The 25,259-nt window shown below is 40.8% G+C and overlaps 1 protein-coding gene across 1 annotated transcript; it reads left to right on the forward strand.

Moving 5' to 3' along the window:
- The first annotated feature begins 6,849 nt into the window (after positions 1-6,849).
- Positions 6,850-8,751, forward strand: LOC309510532 (perforin-1-like). Its single transcript, XM_082185348.1, has 3 exons — positions 6,850-6,914; positions 7,120-7,621; positions 7,738-8,751. The coding sequence occupies exons 2-3, from the start codon at positions 7,257-7,259 to the stop codon at positions 8,513-8,515; spliced, it is 1,143 nt and encodes a 380-aa protein (XP_082041474.1). The 5' UTR covers positions 6,850-6,914; positions 7,120-7,256; the 3' UTR covers positions 8,516-8,751.
- The last annotated feature ends 16,508 nt before the right edge of the window (positions 8,752-25,259 follow it).

Raw genomic sequence — 25,259 nt, forward strand, 5'->3', positions numbered from 1 at the left:
TAAATAAAAAATGTCAATTTTTTATTTAAAAGTGCTGGGTAAAAAACAATTTTATGTCTTTTTTTACTATAATATAAAACTTCTATAAAGTCATTTATTATTGTGGTATGAATAATAAAACAAACATTTGTGAGTTAAACTGCAAGCATGGTTAGGAGGCAATAAATTATATAAATGAAAAGGTTTTGAGCCGCAAATTATCTTTACATTCATTTGAAATTGTCCTGTGACAATTCTATGGGGTGATTGAAAAGAAAGAGTTAAAGGCACAAAAAGCTAAAATGACAGATGCTAAAATGTGTTGAAGACAGAAAAAGCCATTTCCACAATTAGAGGTGCACATTTCACATTAAATTATATTATTAGGGACGTATCAACAATTATTAAACAAAAAAATAAACCAACTCTATACTTGACAAGTGTGAGTTTTCACAATTCCTTTTGACAATGAATAATTGTCAAGTTCTAACTAGCGAGATTCTGAGTAGGGGTGAGTGGGGCAGAACCTAACACAGGGCTAGTTGTAACACACATGGTTAAAAACTTTTCACACATGCCAGCATGGCGAAACATAGTGTATTTACTAGTTGCCATATCAACACTATATAGAGGAAAATTGCACCAAAATTTAAAAAATCTTTGGAAGATATCACTGAACATTTATTTAACCATAGCAAAAGTACATTTCTTACTGAAGTAAATTTTTCATCTCTGTTGTTTTGTGTTTATTTTAATATAATATATGTCCTATATCTGTTATTTAACAGTTGAGATAGTTCTTTAATGCTGATCTAACCAGCAGAAGACACTAACCGGGTTTAAATTCTAGTTGTGCAGGTGGGGCATGTTATAACTGTAACGGTCACAAGCTGGAGTGCCCATGAAAGCCGCCAGAGGGCACTCCACACCAGACTATCTTGATCACTCAGACTACATTTCCCATAACTCACTGCCCGGACTCATCATCACTGATTGTATTCACCTGTATCTCATCACCTTGTTAGTTTCAGCCTATTTATTCTTTGTTCATTCATTCAATCATGGCGAAGTTTTGTTTAGTGTCACACTGCAACTCTGAGCGTTTTCCTGGTTTTCTTGTTTCTTGGTTTTCGGATTTCTTGCCTGTTCCTTGGATTACTCTCTTGCCTCTGACCCCTGCCTGCCTGTCTTGTTTTGTTTGGACTGTCTACCTGTGTTTTGACCCATTGCCTGTTTATTGGATTACGTGTCTGGATTGCCCCTTAATAAAGCTGCGTTTGGATCTAAACCTTTGTGTCTCGGAGCAGATCGTGACAGAAGACTTTGCCACACCTAGATCCAGCAGCTATGCCAACAGATACAGCAGTACAAATCCTGCGTCTCCGTCAGGGGAATTGGCCGATCGAGAGGTATGTCGAGGAGTTTATTGAACTGGCACATCTCACCTCAATGAACACAGAATGCCTTAAGATCTTTTTTCGGGGAGGGCTATCTGAACCGCTCAGTTCATTCATGCCCTTGCATGATCCCCACGAGACTTTGGAGCACTATATAGATCTGGCCCTTTTGTTGAGCGGCTCATCGTTTTCTGTGGGCGGGGTAGAGGAGGAGCTCCGTGAACCTGCAGTATCCCCTCAGCCTGAGCTTCTCCACGTCAGCCCTGCCGAGCCTGCGCTCCACGTCAGCCCCGCCGAGCCAGAGCTTCACGTCAGTCCCGCCGAGCCAGAGCTTCACGTCACGTCTGCCGATCCAGAGACAGTTCACGTCACGTCTGCCGATCCAGAGACGGTTCACGTCACGTCTGCCGATCCAGAGACTGTTCACGTCACGTCTGCCGATCCAAAGGCTGTTCACGTCACGTCTGCCGATCCAGAGGCTGTTCACGTCACGTCTGCCGATCCAGAGGCTGTTCACGTCACTTCTGCCGATCCAGAGACTGTTCAAGTCAGGTCCGCCGAGCCAGTGTCTCCGGACAAGATGGCTGCCGCCGCCGCCGAACCAGTGTCCCAGGACAAGATGGTCTCCGCTGAGCCAGTGTCTCCGGACAAGATGGCCGCCGCCGAGCCAGTGTCTCCGGACAAGATGGGTGCCGCCCAGCCAGTGTCTCAGGACAAGATGGTCGCCGCCGAGCCAGTGTCTCAGGACAAGATGGTTTCCGCCGAGCCAGTGTCTCCGGACAAGATGGCCGCCACCGAGCCAGTGTCTCAGGACAAGATGGTCTCCGCCGAGCCAGTGTCTCAGGACAAGATGGTCTCCGCCGAGCCAGTGTCAAGTCAAGTCAAGTTTATTTGTATAGCGCTTTTCACAATACAGATTGTATCAAAGCAGCTTCACAGTATTAAATTAAAATAATACAACAAAGTTTGTTTCAAGAGGAATTTATTGATTGATAAAATTAAATTAAATATCCCCAAAATATCCCCAACTGAGCAAGCCAAAGGCAACAGTGGCAAGGAACCGAAAACCTCCATCAAGTGACCTAATGGTGTCCTAAAACTCCATCAGGTGACCTAATGGAGAAAAAAAACCTTGGGAGAACCCAGGCTCAGTCGGGGGCCAGTTCTCCTCTGGCATTTATGAGCTAGAGGCCGGATTGTAGTTTGAACTGTGGGATTATATGAATGCCTGGCCGAAGAGATGCGACTTTAATCTAGTTTTAAACTGGGAGAGCGAGTCTGAGCAACGAACAGTATCAGGAAGACTATTCCAGAGTTTTGGAGCCAAATGTGAAAATGCTCTCCCTCCTTTGGTGGTTCTGGATATCCTAGGTATGACCAAAAGCCTTGAATTTAGTGATCTTAAAGAGCGCGATGGATTATAGGGTGATAGAAGATCCGTTAAATAGACTGGAGCTAAGCCGTTTAGGGCTTTATAAGTCAGTAGCAATACCTTGTAATTAATACGGAACTTTATAGGTAACCAATGCAGTGATGATAAAATCGGTGTTATATGATCATATTTTCTTGATCTCGTAAGAACTCTAGCGGCGGCATTTTGGACTAACTGTAGCTTGTTTATTGAGGATGCAGGACAACCAGCTAATAAAGCATTACAGTAATCCAGTCTCGAGGTCATAAATGCATGAACTAACTTTTCTGCATCAGAAACTGATAGCATATTACGTAGCTTAGCAATGTTTCTAAGGTGGAAAAAGGCTGTTTTTGTAACATGAAATATGATTTTCAAAAGACAGGTTGCAATCGAGTATAACACCCAGGTCTTTTACTGTAGAGGATAAAGTAACAGGACATCCTATGATGTTAAAGTTGTATTGTGCGAGGTTTTGTGGGCGGTTTTTTGAACCGATAAGTATTACCTCTGTCTTGTCTGGATTTAATAAAAGAAAATTACGCGTCATCCAATCTTTTATATCTTTAACACACTCTGTCAATTTGGAAAATTTAGCGTTTTCATCCGGCCGTGATGAAATATATATTTGAGTGTCATCAGCATAACAATGGAAACTAATTCCATGTTTCCTTATAATATTTCCAAGTGGCATCATATATATTGAAAATAACATAGGGCCTAATACAGATCCCTGCGGCACTCCATAGTTTACTGGAGTTATGATCGATTTTTCTCCATTTAAACAGACAAAATGGTAGCGGTCAGATAGGTATGATTTGAACCAGCTTAGTGCTTGTCCTTGTCCAGTGTCTTCGGACAAGATGGCCGCCGCCGAGCCAGTGTCTCCGGACGAGATGGCTGCTGCCACGTCGCCTGAGCCCTCAGCAGAGATGGTCGCCGACACGCCTGAACCTGAGCCCTCAGCAGAGATAGCCGCTGCCACGGTGTCTGTTCCTTTCCCTGAGCCGGTGTCTGTTCCTTTCCCTGAGCCGGTGTCTGTCCCTGAACCGGTGTCTGTCCCTGTTCCTGAGCCGTTGTATGTTCCTGTGCCATGGCCGCCTGAAGGTTCGTCTCCGCCCTGGCCGCCTGAAGGGTCGTCTCCGCCCTGGCCGCCTGAAGGTTTGTCTCCGCCCTGGCCTCCTGAAGGTTCGTCTCCTCCCTGGCCGCCTGAAGGGTCGTCTCCGCCCTGGTCGCCTGCACTGCCTGCTCCGCCCTGGTCGCCTGCACTGCCTGCTCCGCCCTGGTCGCCTGCACTGCCTGATCCGCCCTGGTCGCCTGCACAGCCTGATCCGCCCTGGTCGCCTGCACAGCCTGATCTGCCCTGGCCTCCCATCTTGCCGCAGTCTCCAGGTCCTCTTCCACTTCACGGGCCTGGCCCTCCATCCCGCCCCCAGGTCCTCCTCTGCTCCACCACCCTCCTGAACTGTTTTTCTGAGCGTCTGGAATCCGCTCCTTAAAGGGGGGGCTATGTAACGGTCACAAGCTGGAGTGCCCATGAGAGCCGCCAGAGGGCACTCCACACCAGACTATCTTGTTCACTCAGACTACATTTCCCATAACTCACTGCCCGGACTCATCATCACTGATTGTATTCACCTGTATCTCATCACCTTGTTAGTTTCAGCCTATTTATTCTTTGTTCATTCATTCAATCATGGCGAAGTTTTGTTTAGTGTCACACTGCAACTCTTGAGCGTTTTCCTGGTTTTCTTGTTTCTTGGTTTTCGGATTTCTTGCCTGTTCCTTGGATTACTCTCTTGCCTCTGACCCCTGCCTGCCTGTCTTGTTTTGTTTGTTTGTTTGGACTGTCTACCTGTGTTTTGACCCATTGCCTGTTTATTGGATTACGTGTCTGGATTGCCCCTTAATAAAGCTGCGTTTGGATCTAAACGTTTGTGTCTCGGAGCAGATCGTGACAATAACACTGCGTTACAATGTGCCCCTAAAACTATGAATTCTATTGAGAAACCATAAGGAAAATGTTCAGAAATGAATAATAATTATGTTTTAAACTATGATGTATAGCTGTTTTTTTTTTGTGTGTGTGTTTGTTGTGAAACAAACGAAAAGACGGTGATACAATTAGAATGTATAACACATCAAACAAAAATAGGGAAATTATGATAATATTACTAAATATTTACTTTACCAAACAAAACAGAGAATCAAGTAGATAATTATGAGGAATTCATGTTTAGTTATGTTGATGTTATACATTTTATGTATGTATTCATGAAAGTGTTAGCTATCATGAAATCAGTAACAATAAGTAGGGCTGGGTAAAAAATAGATTTCTCTATTTTAATCGATTCTCATTTTTACGAACCGATATCGATTCTTAAATCCCAAGAATCGATTAGTCATCCTGTTTTCAGTTGATGAATGAATGGAACATTGTAGCGCGCATCCCATCCAATAAATCGCAACAATCTTTGTGCTTTGTTACTGTTGATGAAACAAAGTCTCAGATTTCAAGTTACGTCCATTTTCTTATGAAATTCCAAAACATAAATACAGTTTTGGCGCTGTGGCGTGAGATCGATCTGGCTTAGCTCTAGAGAAGCAGCAGCGCGGAGCGCACATGATCTTCTCTTCCGCCTTAATAATACCAGTTACCGCACGAAATAAACATGAATGAGCATCTGAAAGTGTGTTAAAAGATAACTTATAGAAATCCATATCATGTCACATGGAATCGCTCAATCGGTGTTTCAATCGTGGAAAGATGTCATTAAAACGGCTTGTAAACAATGTCATGTAACGTCACATTTACCTCAGCAAAACCATATCCAGTGACCATAAACTCGTTAGTCAGCTAGAAAAATTTACTCTAGAGAGGAGCATTTGCTAAATATATTCACCATATTACATATTCATTATAATTTTTAATGTTCTTCAATATTTAATGCATGTTTGAATACATCTAGCAAGTTTTATGACAGCCACCATTTAAATGTTTACATTTCATATAACTTTATTATTATAAAAATAAATAAAAGTGTAATTTAAGTTTGTATACAAATCAGTTCATTTTTACCTTCAACATTATAGTAGGCTAATGAAGCCTAGTAGGCTACAACTGACTCCCATAGTTTACAGCAGTGGTTAAGAGATTTTTTAAGAGATTTGAAATGTGCCATGTATTGTACCTAATATCCAAAATAATCAATATTGAATCGAATCGAAATCGAACCGAATTGTGAAATTTGTGTCAATACCCAGCCCTAACAATAAGGTTTCATTAGTTAAATTTGTTAACATGAACTAATAATGAACTGCACTTCTACAGCATTTATTAATCTTAGTTAATATTAATTTCAGCATTTACTAAAACATTATTAAAATCAAAAGTTGTGTTTGTTAACATTAATGCACTGACTGTGATATAACATGAACAAACAATTAAAAGTTGTATTATAGGCCTACAGTAGCCTAACAAATGTTTTGCTCATGATTAGTTAATGTTAGTTAATATGAATAATAAACAAATTAACCTTATTGTAAAGTGTACTATGAAATCAAAGATATAAATTCCTAACAATTTAGAGTTGGACATGGACTTAAAATTTCCTTTCACTAGATGTATTTCCCCAAGCTAATAACACTTGCTATGGCTTTTGATAAAAACGAATGACCTTGTCATACTCAGAATGCGGCTGAAATTGAGTAATATTATTGTTAAACATAACTCACATGCTGCAGCAACTTTTACAGTAGCATGGTAGGAAAAATATAACTTTTCCGTATTAGCTTAATGTTACCTGCTGCTCGTGTAGTTTGAAGACTCGCGGCGAACTGTTGCGTATGAGGCGCTGCAAAGGAAACTCCGCCTACCACTTAACCTCCTCCAAATGCTTCCGGCCAAAAAAAATTCATCAAATTTTTTTATTTTTTATTATTGTTAAATCCCCCCCCCCCCCCCCACACACACACACACACACACACACACACACACACACCCACACCCACCCACCCCACCCACGGTGCACGCCACTGCCTTTGACACAAGTCTACACACGCATCATATAAAATGAGCAGACAACATATTTCAGATTCATTTGATCAGCTCACCCGTGAATTTAATGGTAAAGAAAACTGAAAAAAGTATCACATAAGTCATATTATGATTTAAAAGAAACCATTATTATTGTTATACATATGTTTTTGTAATATGTTTATAATGTTTAATGATAGCAATATTGTTAATATGATCAATTTTATGATGACATTATCATTATGTACAATATAATAATTTGACATAAATGTTGACATTTTCTTATCTCACTACAGATGATGGGGCAGTTTCAGATTTACCTTGTTGTTTTCTGGGCATTGCTTCTCATGACCATTTCTGGTCATAAGAGTGTGAGGATGCTCCCTTTGTTCCAGGGCACAATCTTGCTGGAGAGGGATTTGATGTTGTGACCATGGAGCGAAAAGGATCTTACGTGATCGACACAGAGAAATGGGATTTAGGAAACGGCAAATGTAAATTGCGCAAAAACAATTACATGAATGGAATAAAACAGAAGCTACCAGCAGCAGTTGTGTTCTGGAGGACCTTGCCAAAGTGTTCAATGAAAGTCTCCAGTCAGATCTTTGAATCAAGTGAATCACTGGTCAATGATTCATCATCTGCACTCTCAGTCGGCTGGAAAGTTGGTTTAGATAAGAAGGCTGCTGGAGCTACAGTCGTAGGCACTCATTCCAGGGAAGCGAAATTTGCAATGAAAAAATCAAAAGAAGACAAATACAGTTTCACCAAACATGAAGTTGCATGCAGCTTTTACAGGTGAGAAAGCTGGGTTGCTTTTCCTCATAGAATGACAAAAAAAAAGTTAACTTTAACTGTAATCTTCTACCTCTTTGGTCCCACTGAATTCAAGTTTGTTTACTGTTTCTTTACAGATATGGTCTAGCTGAAAAGCCTCCTCTTCATGCAGAGTTTCTTGAAGCAATTAAATCACTCCCTGCATCCTACGATCCAGACGCCTACCGCAACCTGATCACCACATATGGCACTCACTTTACCACAGGTGTCAAGTTAGGGGGGGAAATGAAAGCCATAACAGCCATCAAAACATGTCAGGCAACACTGAGTGGGCTTACAGACACTGCAGTGAAAGACTGTATGGATGTAGAAGCCTCTGGTTTATACAAAGGAGGAATTATGAAGGTAGAGAAAAATATGTGTAAAAAACTGAAAAAGAAGATGGGCACAAATCAAAAGTTCAGCTCTATGTTCAAGGAGCGTCAGACAGAGATTATCGGAGGAAACATAAATGGAGAACATCTGCTTTTTTCTGGTTCATCACACCCAAATTCCCTTAAGACCTGGCTTGAGTCTTTGAAGAGCCTCCCTGACATTGTGCACTACTCTCTGAAACCCCTCCATTTCTTACTGAGTAAAAAACACCCTGCCAGGAAAGGACTGAAGAGAGCAGTTGAAGAATACATCATTAAAAATGCCCTCATGAAGGTTTGCTCAGAGTCTTGCAAGATTGGCAGGAAGTGCAGTGCAAGAGACCGATGTGCTTGTGTTTGTGAAAGTAGTCGAATTATAAAGTCTAACTGTTGTCCAGCTGAAAAAGGACTTGCCACCCTAAAAGTCTACAGCCTTAGAGCCAAAGGTCTGTATGGACAGTGGTGGACGAAGTACACATACCATGTACTTGAGTTAAAGTAAAGATACTCAAGGTAAAATATTACTCAAGTAAAAGTAGAAGTGCTGCCTTTAAACATTCACTTGAGTAAAAGTACAAAAGTATTTGCCTTCAAATGTACTTAAGTATCCAAGTACTATGATTTTTTTATTGCTATAATGTCCTATTATAATTTTTGTCACAAGACTCTTGCTTAACTCAGTCTACGTGAAGACTCTGTCACTCTTGGCACATCAATCTATTAATAAAATGACATTAATTAGTCATATATATATATATATATATATATATGAATTGAATACATTTTTTGTGTGTTTAATTTTGGACGGAAGGGGACTGATCCCATAAGGTATAATACATTTACAGTATTTACTGTACATATTTTTCACAAGCGTCTATGGTCATAATTATAAACATCCTAATGTTATGATACATTCACATAAACCTGCACAATGCCATTGAATATATATATACACACACTACATTATGGGAGCAGCCAATTTCCCTACAAAATTAAACACCAAAACGTATTAATGCAGTGTTTCTGCTACTCCTCAGAAAAAAAAATGCTATTATATGCAAGTAATTTTAGTGTCAAGGTAATAAGCAATGTTCATTATGTGTCAGTATTTACCGATAATTGCTGCAATAATAGCTGCTGCTCTCTGCCCCGCTTAAAATTATTGGAACTATTGAGAGCTACACAAATCACGTGACCGCGCGGCGGCGAGATCACAGTAGGCTTGTTCGACTTGAAACGGCACACTGCACAGACCAATCGGTGAATGACATTAAAATACCGCAAGAGCGATTAGAGAGTAGACGGCTCTGTATGCTTTTCAATTGCTCTCGCGATTTCGCTCTATACTTTGATGTCATAAACTGATCGGTCTGTGCAGCGCCGGTTCAAGTCGAACAAGCCGTGTGTGTCGCAACCTCTTATATACTGTCTATGGTCGCAACTCTCATATTTAACGGCTCTGGTTCGCGCTTAGTAGATACCACCAAGGCAAGTTCAAAACAAAGCGCGCACGTTGTAGGCTACTGTGATAGGTGGCTCGTTTGACCAGTTAAGTTTTTATCCACTCATAAATAAAAAGGAACGACTGATTTTGAAAATGTAGTAGAGTAAAAAGTAAGATATTTGACTTTGAAATGTAGTGGAGTTAAAGTAAAAGTCTTCCCAAATTTAAATACTTCAGTAAAGTACAGATACGCAAAAAAGCTACTTAAGTACAGTAACGAATTACATTTACTTCGTTACTGTCCACCACTGTGTATGGAGATGTAAGTAGTCAAACAGATGGTATTGTAACAGTAGCATATGGCACACAAACCAAGCGCACTGCGACTATTCATAATAATGACAATCCACGTTGGCGAGAAACATTTCAGTTTGTTCCTATTAAGATTAGCATGGCCAGTATAATAACCTTTAATGTATATGATGCAGACAGCTACTGGAACAGCGACCACCTTGGTACATGCTCTTTTAAACTTAGAAGTGGAGTTGTGCGTGACGCTTGTGTTTTTAAATATGGCACCTTCTTTTTTACCTATGAAGTGAAGTGTGCACCCAGTCTAAATGGCCCACAGTGTAATGAATACAAACCTTCTCCAATGGCTTCCCCTCTGGCTGACATTTTCAGCTCAAGAAATGGTGTTTTGGTTAAAGATATGCCCAGACTTGAATTAGCTCACAATAACTCAAATAAGTTAAACTTCAAGAGTACTCATGGAAAGCTATTTTTGCTGTGACCTGCATCTTGAATCCATCCTTGCATGAAAAATAGCCTTCATATTGCCTAACATCACTTTAATCTGCGATAGAAAATAAGTGTATTAGTATAATTTGCTTCGTTCTTCTTCAATTGCTTTTCTTCTTTTTTTTCCTGTGTTTTTGCATTAAAAAGCATTTTTAAAGACAAATTTGTGTGTTTGTGTTCTTTTGGGTTTATTATTATAGACTTGCAAAATGTAATAGCAACTTACAGTGCATTCACTACAGGCAGTGCTGGTCCTTCCCTAAATTTTTTTATATATATATTGTACTAAACAATCATATTTCACTATCACGGTTCACATTTTCAGGCAGAGAGAAATAGGCTGAATTTGAATACATCTCTTGTACATCGCTAGTATGCTATTTTGAATTCAACCATAGACTTTTTTTCACTGACGGTTGCAATGAGTTCTAATATACTTCAGTATGATCACTCCCATGACACTTCTCAGGTGATGGCTCAAAACAAATGTTGGAACTATACATGCAAAGATGACAACTGCAGCTTGTGCATGTAAATTGCTAACTATTATTGTGATGGAATTGGAATGCTAACAGATATCTTTCTCCAGATATTTTACATAGGCAGCTGAAATAGAATACAAGTTCATACATTTATTTATAATCTTCAACCATTTGAAGAATATTATATTAAATCAATCAAGGACAGTTATGTGGACTGGTCAGTTATGTGGAAGGGATTTGCCTTACATTCAAGCGCATAATCTTCTGGATGCATGTGCTTTATGATCTTCCTTTGGTTAACAATATTCACAGCAATTATGAAATTAATAAAAATGTAATTAATAAATGATGCTAGTGCTGGATAATTAAGTTTAATTATCATTACTATAGTGTTTATATGCCTACTCTACTAAAGTTTATGTACTCTGACCTTAGTTGTGCTCCTTAAATCAGTAAATATAATTTAGCGTCATCCGTCACATCTCTTTTTCATCAACAATGCAAGACAAACCAAACCACTATGCAATTAATATAATTTCTAATGCTCATGTATTAAAACTACAGGATTTCCTGAGCATTTCCAATAGGCCTATTGATGTGATATCCAGTATTTAAGTGTCTGTGTAAGTGTGATTCTGAGCTGTGGAATTTCACACATCAGCTGAGCTTAGCTGAAGTGCAACCTCTCCGTATCACGCACACCACTTTAAGACTCAGGCTAAGCTAGCACAATGTTTTTTTGTTTGTTTTTTTAACTGTGTTCTAAGTACTAAGAAATGCAAACAACAAAATATATGTGAGAATCAATAGCCACACTTGTACGCATGTTTATTAGACTATAGGAAAATAACTGAGTCTCACAAAAGATTTACCATCACCGAGTTTGATGGCAAATATTACAATGCCGCCTTCAAATGACTGGTTTGTTAGGTTAATAAGTAGGTAAGACTACAGGTTTAGAGTCCGGCCTGTTAATCAACGTGGCCTTACAATCCTTAAAAATCCAAAAGGAATGCTAACAGATTTTTGTTAGACGTTGGGACCAATCCCAGTGGGATCAAACAAAAGTTTGTTTTATTTTTGTTATTATTTCAAATGTAATAAAGTTCCACAGGGAATTATTTTTAATTGCTGTGGTTCATAATAATTAATAATAATTAATAATTCATTACATTTATATAGCGCTTTTCTCGGCACTCAAAGCGCTTTACATGGAAGGGGGGAATCTCCTCAACCACCACCAATGTGCAGCATCCACTTGGATGATGCGACGGCAGCCATATTGCGCCAGAACGCCCACCACACACCAGCTTACTGGTGGAGAGGAGACAGTGATGAAGCCAATCAGTATATGGGGATGATTAGGAGGCCATGATGGACAGAGGCCAAGGGGCAAATTTGGCCAGGATGCCGGGGTTACACCCCTACTCTTTCGAAAGACATCCTGGGATTTTTAATGACCACAGAGAGTCAGGACCTCGGTTTAACGTCTCATCCGAAGGACGGTGCTCTTTTGGCAGTATAGTGTCCCCATTCATGCAAGCATAGCCTATTTCTGTAGTTCCTAAACAACATTTAAAAACAATTCCAAATTAACAAGCAAATCACATGGATTGAGTTGTTTCAACTGGTACAGAGCCACAACATTGTTACGGGCCAGGGCAGTGGGTCTGGATCAAAGACCTCAGACGTAAGGCGTGGAACAACCCGAGGTGGCTGGATCCGAACGAGATCATTCTAACAACAAATACATGCAATCAAGGTTGCTGAGCGTGACACATTGTAAGCCCCACCAATCTCCAGCGTCAAGTGGAAATATATGGGAAATCAGGGCGTACTAGTGAGGGCCCTCCTCTGGCAACGAGGGAAAGCCCTTGCTACGGCTCGCAAAGAATCATTAAGGTGAAGATGGAGCATTTCAGTCGTCTGTGGGGCCAACGGGACAACCAGCGCACCTGGGAGCGAATGTGGGCTGACAGGATGTTTAAGTATAGCATATGTGTTGTTGTATTCATTAGTGTGTTGATTTTGATCATGTTACTGCTTCTGTTTGAATTTTCTACAGGAAGTGTTCAGAATGAGGGGAAAAGGGAAGTGCCTGTTCATCATGTCATCTGACACCGACCAGCATCACTGCAGATGTAAATTAGCCTGTGGCTAACTCTGGTACAATGTGTTACGGTTGTGATTGTCAAGTTCTCAGGGTTTCTTTGCCTCAATGTCTGCCCAAACTTGAAAAGGCTTCAATCAACTTTAAGAGAAGGGTGCATGGAATAACTCGAAGCATTGAATTCTTCTTCATCGAATCAATTTATTGAAAATCTTTCAACAATGACTTGACCTTCTTGTTCCAATGAATATCTCAGATGCTTAGCTTAATAACCTATATAGAAAAACATATATAAATATATGAGTCACTACACACAGTATAAATAAATGTACATTCAGAGATGATATTAAAAGTACAAACAATATTGTTAAACTATTTGCGGTTTATATAGCAGCTTGTAAACGGCAACAACAATGTAAAATCAAATACACTTAGTGCACATGTCCAGTTAGCATGCTAGATGCTAAAATGCTAGCATCAAACAACTTTCAAACACAATGAATATTTGTCCTACCAGTAGCACTCCAAGTTGATGAACACATTTTGGCTTTTCCCAGCAGTCTTTGAACAAACTCAATTGACTCGATGCTGATTACCAATCTTTCTCATTTGGTTGTATAATCTCCCAAATCCACCAGTTTGGGTAGGAGAAGCACAGCAACTGCTCAAAGATTTCAGCATGCTGACAATCACACACACCTGGTCCTTTGTGCCATGTGGAGTTTCAATGGCCAATCAGCTTCCCTGGTTGTTCCAGCAGCACTGTGCTCACAACCAATAGGCTGCTCCCATTTTGATCTCAAATCTTTTAATTAAACAATGATGAATATATATTTCTCCCTCTTTCCTTCAATTTCAGATTTAACTTTACAGTGATGCTTTTGTTGTTGTTCCTGTTGTCTCCTTCTCCTCCTTTAGGATTGGTCCTGGACTTAATGAGAAGCCGTTGGTGGTTGGACCAGAGAAAGAGGCCTGGACTATAAAGAGCCCTGGAATTCCTCTGGAGGGAGCTCTCTGTTTTTCTTTGCCTGCACTTTGTTGTACTGTGTGTTTGACCTGTGAATGTGTAACACAATGTCTGCTGTACTCTTTCTGTGTAGAGTTAACAGAGTGCTGTTAGCCACCTAATTCTTGGTGACATGTTTTTAGAAACCTCAATGCTTTTGATTACATCTGTTACATACCAGCTACATGACTTTGAGAAGCCGTAGGGCAGGGGTCGGCAATAGGCGGCCCGCGGGCCAAAACTGGCCCGCCAGCAATATTTTCTGGCCCGCCGGATTATTTTGGAAGTCCGTTTTTTTTTTTTTTTTTTTTTTTTTGCCTATTTTTATTTTACAATAACGGTTTACAAATCGACCCCGTGTATCATTCGTTCAATCGTTTTTTCAAATTAAAACCAAAAGTAAAAAAATGAAAAACGACTTGTTTTTCCATTATTTATTTCCTGAACTAAAATGAAACTTGAGAAAAGCCACAGCCGCGCGACAATCTCACCGCCGAATACTGTGTGAAACGCCCATAAGGAATCATGCGGCATGGGATTAAAGTATAAAGACGGTAGCGGACGGGACTCTGGTGTACCTATACTTTGGACGGAGCGGACTGACTGACAATAGCCCACTCCCGACATCTTTTGACAGCGTATCCGCACTTCATTCTGACCACTGTACACCTATACCTAGCTCTGAGGAGCTGTTTGGTACTGAAACCATTGTCAGTCAACAACATTCTTTTTTTGCAAGGATGTTTGAAATAGTTTGGCAGAAAATAGGCTACTTCATTTATCAGTAGGGCAATATGGTTTTCGTTTATGTTGCTTAGAAATTTGAGTGATAGGCTTTGTCCTATTTAATTTATGTTATTTATATTTCATTAATTTTTTCTGTGACATTTTTTTCTCTGTTGACAGTATGTGACAGAGGGCTCTGTCACGATCGCGACAACACTGTATTCACACATGTATATGAACCACTGTTCAACCGTTCACATGTTTATCCTACCCTTGGGTGCACACTAGGGTCAGGTTAACGCTACAGTTTCATACATAACGCATTCATGTCCACTCCATTACTACATCCTATCCTATAGCCCTTAATAAACACACACAAACACCAGATAAGTTCAGCAATACATATTTATTGTACTTATCTGCACGTTATTTCGTCATTAGTTGTGTGTTTATGTTGCGTCTTTGTCCATGTTACCGGAAGCAAATGGCAAACCCCGGTGACGATCCAGAAGGGTGGATATCAGTAAATTCCCGCGTTGCGCATGCGCGATCGCTCTGGTAACTGGACTGTCGTAAATGTTGTTTGTTTAGGGTTGAGTTAATACATGTATGATAAGGAATGATGTTTATATACATATATATATAGTATTTTATATATATATATATATATTAGGGGTTTCACATCTACTGATTTTTGCTAGTCGACTAGTTTTGCATAACAGTCGACGACTAGTCGACTAGTCGTTAAATTATTTATTCATTAAATTGACGCATTAACGCATTGAGCATTGTTAAGGAAGACAGAGGAAGGAGTTCTGGTGAATTATTGGAAATGTATGTTTGAAATTCAGAAATAACATAATAAATAAATTCATCAGTTATTCTTGTGTTAATACAAAAACAGCAGCATTCATTTAAAACATTCTTGTAATTAAAACATTCTTGTTATGAACTGCCACACCACGCGCATCAGCGAACGTTGCAGATAAGCATTGCCACATGGCTATAGCCTCAGACAATAACATTGTCAACATCACGACATATTTTTTGCATATAATTTCAACTGTGCATTTTTCATTGCATCTTTAAGCAAATATCATTTAAGCATATAGGCCGATACAAGTTTGATGTAGGTTATACTGAACCACTATATTTTTGTATCACCTGCGACACACTGGCTGCGGCGTGAGCGTCTCAGCTTAACAGGTTGGAGTTTGCACACTGCCTGCGTGAGACACGCGATTCAGGCGCGGCTCGAACTGCTAGAGTGCAGAACAGCGGAGTTTGTATGGACCGAAGTGCATGCCTGAGCTTGTGTTTTCGGTTAAGCTGCGTTGCTTTGACATTGTGGAAAATAGAATAATAGAAACAAAATGTATTAGTCTTTTTACCCGTTATTATTAATCTCGTTTTTAATTTAAATTAATCTCGTTTTTAATTTAACTTAATTTCGTTTTTCTTTATTTAAATTTCGTTTTTTCTTTATTTAAATTTCGTTTTTCTTTTTTAAATTTCGTTTTTTCTTTATTTAAATTTCGTTTTTTTCTTTATTTAAATTTCGTTTTTTCTTTATTTAAATTTCATTTGTTTTATTTAGCCTAAATTTCGTTTTTTCTTTATTTAAATTTTGTTTTTTCTTTATTTAAATTTCGTTTTTCTTTTTTTAAATCTACCCTTTAGCCTACTGTGTCAGTAATTTGTTAGTCAGAAAAATATTAGACAACCTTAAAAGTATGGCTTAAGTTAACAGACCTGTGTGTGTGCGTTTTATATCACCAGTGCAGTGTCCGTTCTCGTAGCCCTGCCCGTGTGAGGTGCGCCATTTCCCACTCGCGCTGTTCTGTAGTTTACTAAATGTTTATTAATTCTGAATGTGTCCCGTTTTGCGTGTCCATCTATATTGCACCAAATGCGACATTGCACTCCATGACCTTGACCGTTTTGGACGCATAGGTAGCCTACCTCAGCGCCTGACGCCATTTTGTTTTCCGACTAGTCGATTAGGGCCGACAGCGCCGACTAGTGGTTGTGACAGTCGACTAGTCGGCTAGTCGACTAGTTGATGAAACCCCTAATATATATATATATATATATATATATATATATATATATATATATATATATATATATATATATATTTAGGTGATGAATGTTACACAATGTGAATGTGTATATTTGATTTTCTGACACTAATGTTATGTATATAGATATGTATGTAAAGCTATAATACTTACCTCCGTAAGAATGTGGATGAGTCCATGTGGGTGGAGCTTCTGGTTTAAAAGCCAGCCTTGTTTGATTGTTCAAGGGGGGTTTTTGTAGTTTGGAGTCTTACTTTGACAAAGTGTAGTTGTGTGTACTTACCTTTCTGTAGAAGGACGTAACAGCCAAGGGCTGTCTGGATATTTTTGCTCCAGTTTCCCCATCTTTTCATTTATTATTTTATATATTTATTTTTTTCTTTAATAAAACAACTTGCACCAGAAGTACTATTGCGGCTTTGCCATTATTTTCTTGTGGGGGACCATTTTTCTATCACGCCTCATCACAAGTGGTGTCCGAAGTGGGATTGGCCAGCCGCACGACAGTGAGTATGGGGAGGCGGACCAGGAAGGGTCTGCGATCACAGCACAAGTTTGTCGAGGAGGAGGAGGAAGAAGAAGAGTTGGAGATGGCCGAGGCGAAAGGGAGTTCGTCACAACAACCGTCATCCTCGAACGAGATGGTGAGCATGATGCGAGAATTCCTGACAGCACAGCAAAAGAGAGAAGAGGGTCTACTCTTTGAACTGCGTGGCCTGAGGGATTCACTGCAGCATCAGAGAGCGTCACCAGCTTCACCTGGGTCGACACCGAGTCCGAGTCCCCGAATGGAGCTTCCTACTCCAATGAGGCGGCGCCAGGAGATGACGTCACCAGAGCGACAGCCATTGGGAGCATATGCACCATCAGTGTCAGATCTGACACCAAGACAGCCAACAGTACTGCGCTCAGAGCCTGCAATGCCAGCGTATCATGAGGGGGAAGATATGGAAAACGGTCAAGGTCATGGAGTGCAATGTCGCATCGATTTGAGCGTTTGGCACGGACTTGGAATTGGCCAGAGGAAGAGTGGGCTTGTCGACTTGTGCCGTTGCTTACTGGGAAGGCACTTGAAGCGTACATCGCCATGGATGAGGAGCGTTCAATGGAGTATGAGGAGCTACGTGAAGCGTTGCTGGAAAAATTTGACATTTCAGCAGAGACTTACAGACAGCGGTTCCGACAGACCTCTACAAAAACGGGAGAAACACCCACTGAGACTTATCATCGTTTGAAGGGACTGTATGCTCGTTGGATAAAGCCACAACAGCGCACCAAGGAGGAAATCGGTGAACAGATTATTCTTGAGCAGTTGTTGCGTGTGTTGCCGTATGATCTGCGTACGTGGGTGAAGGAGCATGAGCCTGCAGATGGACTGACAGCAGCCCGACTAGCAATGCAGTACACTAACGCACGCCGAGGGGGACGACCACACCAACCATCAACAATGATAAGAGGTACTTCAAAGACTGAGCAGGACAAAGAAGGTACTGTTGCAAATGTTTCTATGAAAAGTTTGATTTGCTTTTACTGTCAACAACAGGGTCATAAAGCTGCTAATTGCCCAATGCGCAAACCTAAACTGTCAAGCTACTGCTATGTGCCAAGGGGGGATGACAATACAGACATTTCTGAACTCTTTATGCACTGTTGCACAGTTTCTGTGAATGGACAGACCTTGAAAGCTTTGATTGACACAGGAAGTTCAATGTCATTGATTAAACGTGGTTGTGTCCCTGAAAATGTGATTAATTATGTGAAGACCATATCTGTACAATGTGTTCATGGTGACAAAGTTAAATACCCTACAGCTGAGGTTACACTGAATGTCAATGAACAAATGTATTTGGTGTGTGTTGGGGTAGTTGATAGACTTCCTGCGGACATGGTCCTTGGATGGGATGTACCAGTGTTGACTGACCTGTTAACCCGGTGTGATAAACCCGCGAAAACTTTAACTGTGGTATCATGTCCAGTGCTCACACGAGCTCAAGCCAATGCTGGTTTACAACCTCTGCCAGACTTGGATGATAGTCTGATCCAGAGTTGTAACAAACCTAGAAAAACACGTCGGCAACGCCGAATGGCAAAGTATTTGGGTATACCAACACCCAACGTGTCAACAGATGGTCTAGAGGGCGGAGATTGGAAGATTCCAGACAAAATTGCCCAGTTACAGGAGGCGGATGTTACTTTAAGGCCGTTATTTGCCAAAGTAGGTAATGATGAGAGGAAAGTACAAACTCTTGGGGCTGAAATGTATGTTTTGCAGAATGGTATTTTGTATGTGATGTCTGATGGTGTTACACGTCTTGTCGTTCCAAAATGTTGTAGGTCTCTGGTGTTACACCTTGCACATACTATACCATGGTCAGGACATCTTGCACACCAGAAAACATACCAAAGACTCAGCACTCGGTTTTTTTGGCCTTCCATGTATACTGATGTACTCACATACTGTGCCACATGTCCTGTTTGTCAAAAAACCAGTGCTGTTCGCAGATCAAACAGAGTACCTCTGTGTCCGTTGCCGGTGATCTCCACTCCATTCCGAAGAATTGCAATGGACATAGTTGGACCTCTGGAGAAGAGCAGTCTTGGTCACCAGTACATCTTGGTAGTGTGTGACTACGCTACTCGGTACCCTGAAGCGTTTCCCCTAAGATCGATCACAACTGCCAAGGTAATCAGTGCTCTTGTGCAAATGTTTTCCAGAGTCGGGATCCCAGATGAGATCATCACAGACCAAGGCACCAACTTTACATCGAGTTTGATGAAGAACCTCCACAGACAGCTGGGTATCCAGTCGATCAAGACAAGTCCCTACCATCCACAGACGGATGGACTAGTTGAGAGATTTAACCAAACACTAAAGAACATGCTGAAGAAGTTCGTCAGTGACACAGGGAAAGACTGGGACAAGTGGTTGCCATTTATACTTTTTGCATATAGAGAGGTACCCCAAGCATCAACAGGGTTTTCGCCTTTTGAATTGGTGTACGGATGGTCTGTTCAGGGTCCACTTGACCTGCTGAGAAAAAGCTGGGAGGCTCCGACAAGAATCGCGACTGGTGATCTGGGCATTCTTCAGTACGTGCTGCAGATGAGAGACCGGTTAGAGAAGTACCGAGAACAAGCCATCGAAAACTTGGAAGTGGCCCAGAAGGCACAGAAAACGTGGTATGACCGGCATGCCCGTCACAGAGAATACCAACCGGGGCAGAAAGTACTATTGTTACTACCGTCATCAACGAACAAGCTATTAGCAAAGTGGCAAGGACCTTATGAGATCCAGAGACGAGTGGGACCGGTTACTTATGAGGTATTGCATCCGGAGAGGGGAAAGTCCAGCCAGGTGTACCATATCAACCTCCTGAAAGAGTGGCGTGAGAGGGCAGCAGATAAAGGGAAAGTATTGTTTGCCTGCAAAGGAGCCCCAGAAGGAGAGGAGGAGGGTGAGGACGAGATGGAAGACGTGGCTTTACAGAGATCTCCGGCAAAGATAACCCTGGAACATTTGGAAGAAGAACAGAGGGGGCAGTTGCTACAGATCGTAGATAAGCACCCAAATCTTTTCAAAACAGAGCCAGGAAGAACCAACCTGATTGAACACACGATCAAGCTCACTGACTCAACTCCAATTCGACAACATCCCTATCGAGTGCCTGAACGACTGATCGAGCCGTTGAAGGGGGAGATTCAGTTGATGAGGAAAATGGGGGTGATCGAGCCGTCAAACAGCCCATGGAGCAACCCGATTGTCCTGGTACCAAAAAAAGATGGATCACTGAGGATCTGCCTGGACTTTCGGAAGCTCAACGCTGTCTCCAGGTTTGATGCATACCCAATGCCTCGGATTGATGAGCTGGTGGAACGGATTGGCCAAGCCAAATACATCACCACGTTAGACCTGTGCAAAGGTTACTGGCAGGTGCCCTTAGCCCAAGAATCCAGAGAGTACACCGCCTTCAGAACACCCTTAGGACTGTTCCATTTTACTACCATGCCGTTCGGGTTACATGGAGCTCCAGCTACCTTCCAACGGTTGATGGATACGGTTCTACGAGGGGAAGAAGACTGTTGTGCGGCGTATCTCGATGATGTGGTCATTTACAGTGGCAGCTGGGAAGAGCATCTACAGCACCTGAGCAGAGTCTTACAGAAAGTTAGTGAGGCAGGTTTGTCCTTAAATGTCTCAAAATGTGAGTGGGCAAAACAGGAGACACAGTACCTAGGATTCCTGCTAGGCAACGGCGAGGTTCGACCACAGGTGGACAAGGTGGAGGCCATACGTAACTGTGCAAGACCTCGGACAAAGAAAGAGGTACGTGCCTTCCTTGGATTAGTCGGATGGTATCGAAGATTTATACCAGAGTTCTCCAGTGTTGCGGTACCCCTGACCAACTTGACTACAAAGATGGTTTGTAATCCAGTCCCCTGGACCGAAGAAGTGGAGCGGGCGTTTCAACAGCTGAAGGAGAGCTTATGTAACAGTCCTGTGCTTCAGAGTCCTAATTTCTCACAGAGATTTCTAGTTCAAGTTGATGCTTCCGCCTATGGATTGGGAGCTGTACTGGCACAAGGAGAGGAAGGCCAGAAACACCCAATCCTTTATCTAAGCCGTAAACTGCTACCACGGGAGACTCGATACTCCACAGTTGAAAAAGAGGGACTGGCCATCAAGTGGGCGTTGGAAAGCCTTCGATATTACTTGCTGGGAAGGGAGTTTGATCTTGAAACAGACCATCGAGCATTGACCTGGATAAACTCAATGAAGGATCGAAACGCCAGGATAACACGATGGTACCTATCACTGCAGCCCTACCACTTTAAGATCAGACACCGTCCTGGGAAAGACAACCTAACGGCTGATTTCCTATCCAGATTGCCGGGTTCTCGTCAATCTAGGAGAGGAGGGAGGTAATGTGACAGAGGGCTCTGTCACGATCGCGACAACACTGTATTCACACATGTATATGAACCACTGTTCAACCGTTCACATGTTTATCCTACCCTTGGGTGCACACTAGGGTCAGGTTAACGCTACAGTTTCATACATAACGCATTCATGTCCACTCCATTACTACATCCTATCCTATAGCCCTTAATAAACACACACAAACACCAGATAAGTTCAGCAATACATATTTATTGTACTTATCTGCACGTTATTTCGTCATTAGTTGTGTGTTTATGTTGCGTCTTTGTCCATGTTACCGGAAGCAAATGGCAAACCCCGGTGACGATCCAGAAGGGTGGATATCAGTAAATTCCCGCGTTGCGCATGCGCGATCGCTCTGGTAACTGGACTGTCGTAAATGTTGTTTGTTTAGGGTTGAGTTAATACATGTATGATAAGGAATGATGTTTATATACATATATATATAGTATTTTATATATATATATATATATATATATATATATTTAGGTGATGAATGTTACACAATGTGAATGTGTATATTTGATTTTCTGACACTAATGTTATGTATATAGATATGTATGTAAAGCTATAATACTTACCTCTGTAAGAATGTGGATGAGTCCATGTGGGTGGAGCTTCTGGTTTAAAAGCCAGCCTTGTTTGATTGTTCAAGGGGGGTTTTTGTAGTTTGGAGTCTTACTTTGACAAAGTGTAGTTGTGTGTACTTACCTTTCTGTAGAAGGACGTAACAGCCAAGGGCTGTCTGGATATTTTTGCTCCAGTTTCCCCATCTTTTCATTTATTATTTTATATATTTTTTTTTTTCTTTAATAAAACAACTTGCACCAGAAGTACTATTGCGGCTTTGCCATTATTTTCTTGTGGGGGACCATTTTTCTATCACGCCTCATCACACAGTACAATGTTAAAATAATATTTATATTGACACAACACAATTTTTGTATAGCATTTATAATTGTTATAGGCTACTTAATCTCTCTCTTTCTGTTAGAAACATTTGAATGTGAGATTCTGGAAACGAGATCTAAATTGTGTGGACCCGTCAGGTATATAAAATAAAGCGGGTGAACAGAGTGTATTTTAAGCGGTTGCTGAATAGAACCTTGTGGGAGCGGGACGAAAAAAAAACAGTCCCGCGCAGACCTCCTTAAACCTCAGGGGCCCGTTCTTCGTACGTTGCTTAGAACATCCGAGATCAAATGAGACATCCAAGATGATATCATCGTGGTAATCATGATCTGGCTAATTAGGTTCTTCGAACACACCTGCCGGTTATGATTAGTATAGCTGGATTGAGTTAGTGAGATAATTGCGCGTTCATGCGCTGGTTGAAAAGGGGATATGTATCGATAGTAGAAACATTGATCAGCAACGCTGCTATTGGCTGCTCAGCGTGGCCAAAGGGCGCGCTCAGTTTTTCTCCTCAGCAGAGCAAGAACTAATACATAGTTCCCACAGGCCAATTAATGTCACGTGACCTCCCCGGAGACGCCATCTTTGAGGGCATAAGCTGCTGTGTTTACAAAGTTTTAACATAGACAGTATAGAGTTTTACAAGCAAATTTCGAATATTTCTTTCTATTTATAATGTTACGAAAATCATGAATAGACAAAGTGACAGAGATTATAAAGAGACTCTATTAACACAAGACATTTACATTTACATTTATTCATTTAGCTGACGCTTTTATCCAAGGCGACTTACAATTGCTATATATATGTCAGAGGTCGCACGCCTCTGGAGCAACTAGGGGTTAAGTGTCTTGCTCAGGGACACATTGGTGTCTCACAGTGGATTCGAACCTGGGTCTCTCACACCAAAGGCATGTGTCTTATCCACTGCGCCACTACCAAGACAGAGAGAGGTACAATGCGAACATTTAGTCATAAATGGTGTGGATCCGTATGCGCTAAACTGAGCACTGATTTTGCAGCTTTGCCTCAGATACAGTATTATCCATGTGTACCATTATCTGGTATTGGCTAGGAGTTTTAACACATGTGAGCAATTCCGAGCCTGGAAATATGTGCATGAATATGAATACACGGCATGAAAATAAACAAAACTCGCGTGCAAATTAATTAATGTAACGGTTAATGCGGAACTACTTTATACGCGGGTTCTTTAGGGACATAATCTGAGATTGCAAGGCTGGAATGTGTGTGTGCGTGTGGCAGAGTGAAAGAGAGAGTCGCGGGCGCGATCGAACAGTGGAAACAATGTGGTTTTTGTATGTTTTTAATACTTCGTCATTTTGTATACAGGACATCATTCAAACTGCAAAGTGTTAACTTATATTTGTGTACACTCGCAATAAAACACAATAAATTCTTGCGTGTTTTGAGGGAGTTTCTTTCCTGTTTATCCTCGCCAGCCATAACCTCCATCGTTGTTCTGACGCTTAACGTCACATTCATGAAGTCTAATGACGGGTATACTGTAAAATCCAAATTTAACTGAACCTCCGGCACGATTTGAACATCCATTGACCCAGCAGGAGATGACCATTTTCCCTTTTTATCACGAAATTAACTCTTTTCAGCTTCTTCTTCTAATGTTCTGCCCACAGCATGCCCACAGAAATGGCGCCGGGTCGGCAAATGCCCGTATGTTGTGACGTCATGTGGGAACTATGTATAGTCCAAGTTTATTCGGAATTTTAATGTTTAATTAAAACGCCAGGGAACACCTCAAAGTCTGCAAAAGCCAGGAGAGAGGGCTGGCAAAAAGTAGCAGACAATTTAAATCCGTTAGAAGTGGCCATGTTATATGTATTTTATCACGTTATTAGCCTATATATTTGTATTTTAATAATTGCATAATTACTTTGTTCATTGTAATGTCAGAGTCACCACACTAGAACATCGAAACAAATAAAAGTGAAGTACAAAAATATTCTACATAATGGTATTTTTTAGTTAGCCTATATTATAGTCTCTTTTATAAAAGACACTGTTAAATAAATGGTTGTCTGTTTATAAAAGCAACCAAGAAAAAGGCTGAGAAAACAAAAAAGATCTTAGTAGCCTACACTGTAAAATAATTTTTGCTGCATTAAATTAAGGCCGTATAGTCATTTCAACTGTAAAATCTTGAGTAATGATGAATTGCTTTTAACTTATGTTAATGTAAAAATATATATTTTTTTTTTATCCTCTTTTGTGCACCTTTACATAATACACCAACACTTGTATCTGTTCCCAATAAAGTGGTGGCTGAAATATGTGCAGTAAGTGGACATTTTCTAACTTTCCAAAGTAAAGAAAGTATAATACTTTGTAATGTCCATTTGTTTCCATTGCACTGGACAGTGAATAAACCCTCTCAGATAACTGTCATATGGAGGAACTAGCCTACCTGCAAGTGCATAAATGACTTTACTTAATTTATACTTGTATGCTTTATGGCTGCAATATAAGTTGCAGGATTCCACATCTACAGAAAGGCCTACAGAAGAGTCTGCACAGACAGAGGAGACATAGGCCTACAGGTGGGCAGTGGATAGCCAACTTTTCCTTTTTATTTGTTGCATGAGGCATGTGTCTAATATCTGATGTTGCAGGCACTTGACCACTGGCTTTTCTTTACAAAGAACAATTGAAATAAAACTCAAGGAACTAAGCATATTTGTCTTTTATTAAACATTTAATGAA

This window comes from Leuciscus leuciscus (assembly GCF_965113295.1).
Source record: "Leuciscus leuciscus genome assembly, chromosome: 12".
In the NCBI taxonomy this organism is placed as follows: domain Eukaryota; kingdom Metazoa; phylum Chordata; class Actinopteri; order Cypriniformes; family Leuciscidae; genus Leuciscus; species Leuciscus leuciscus.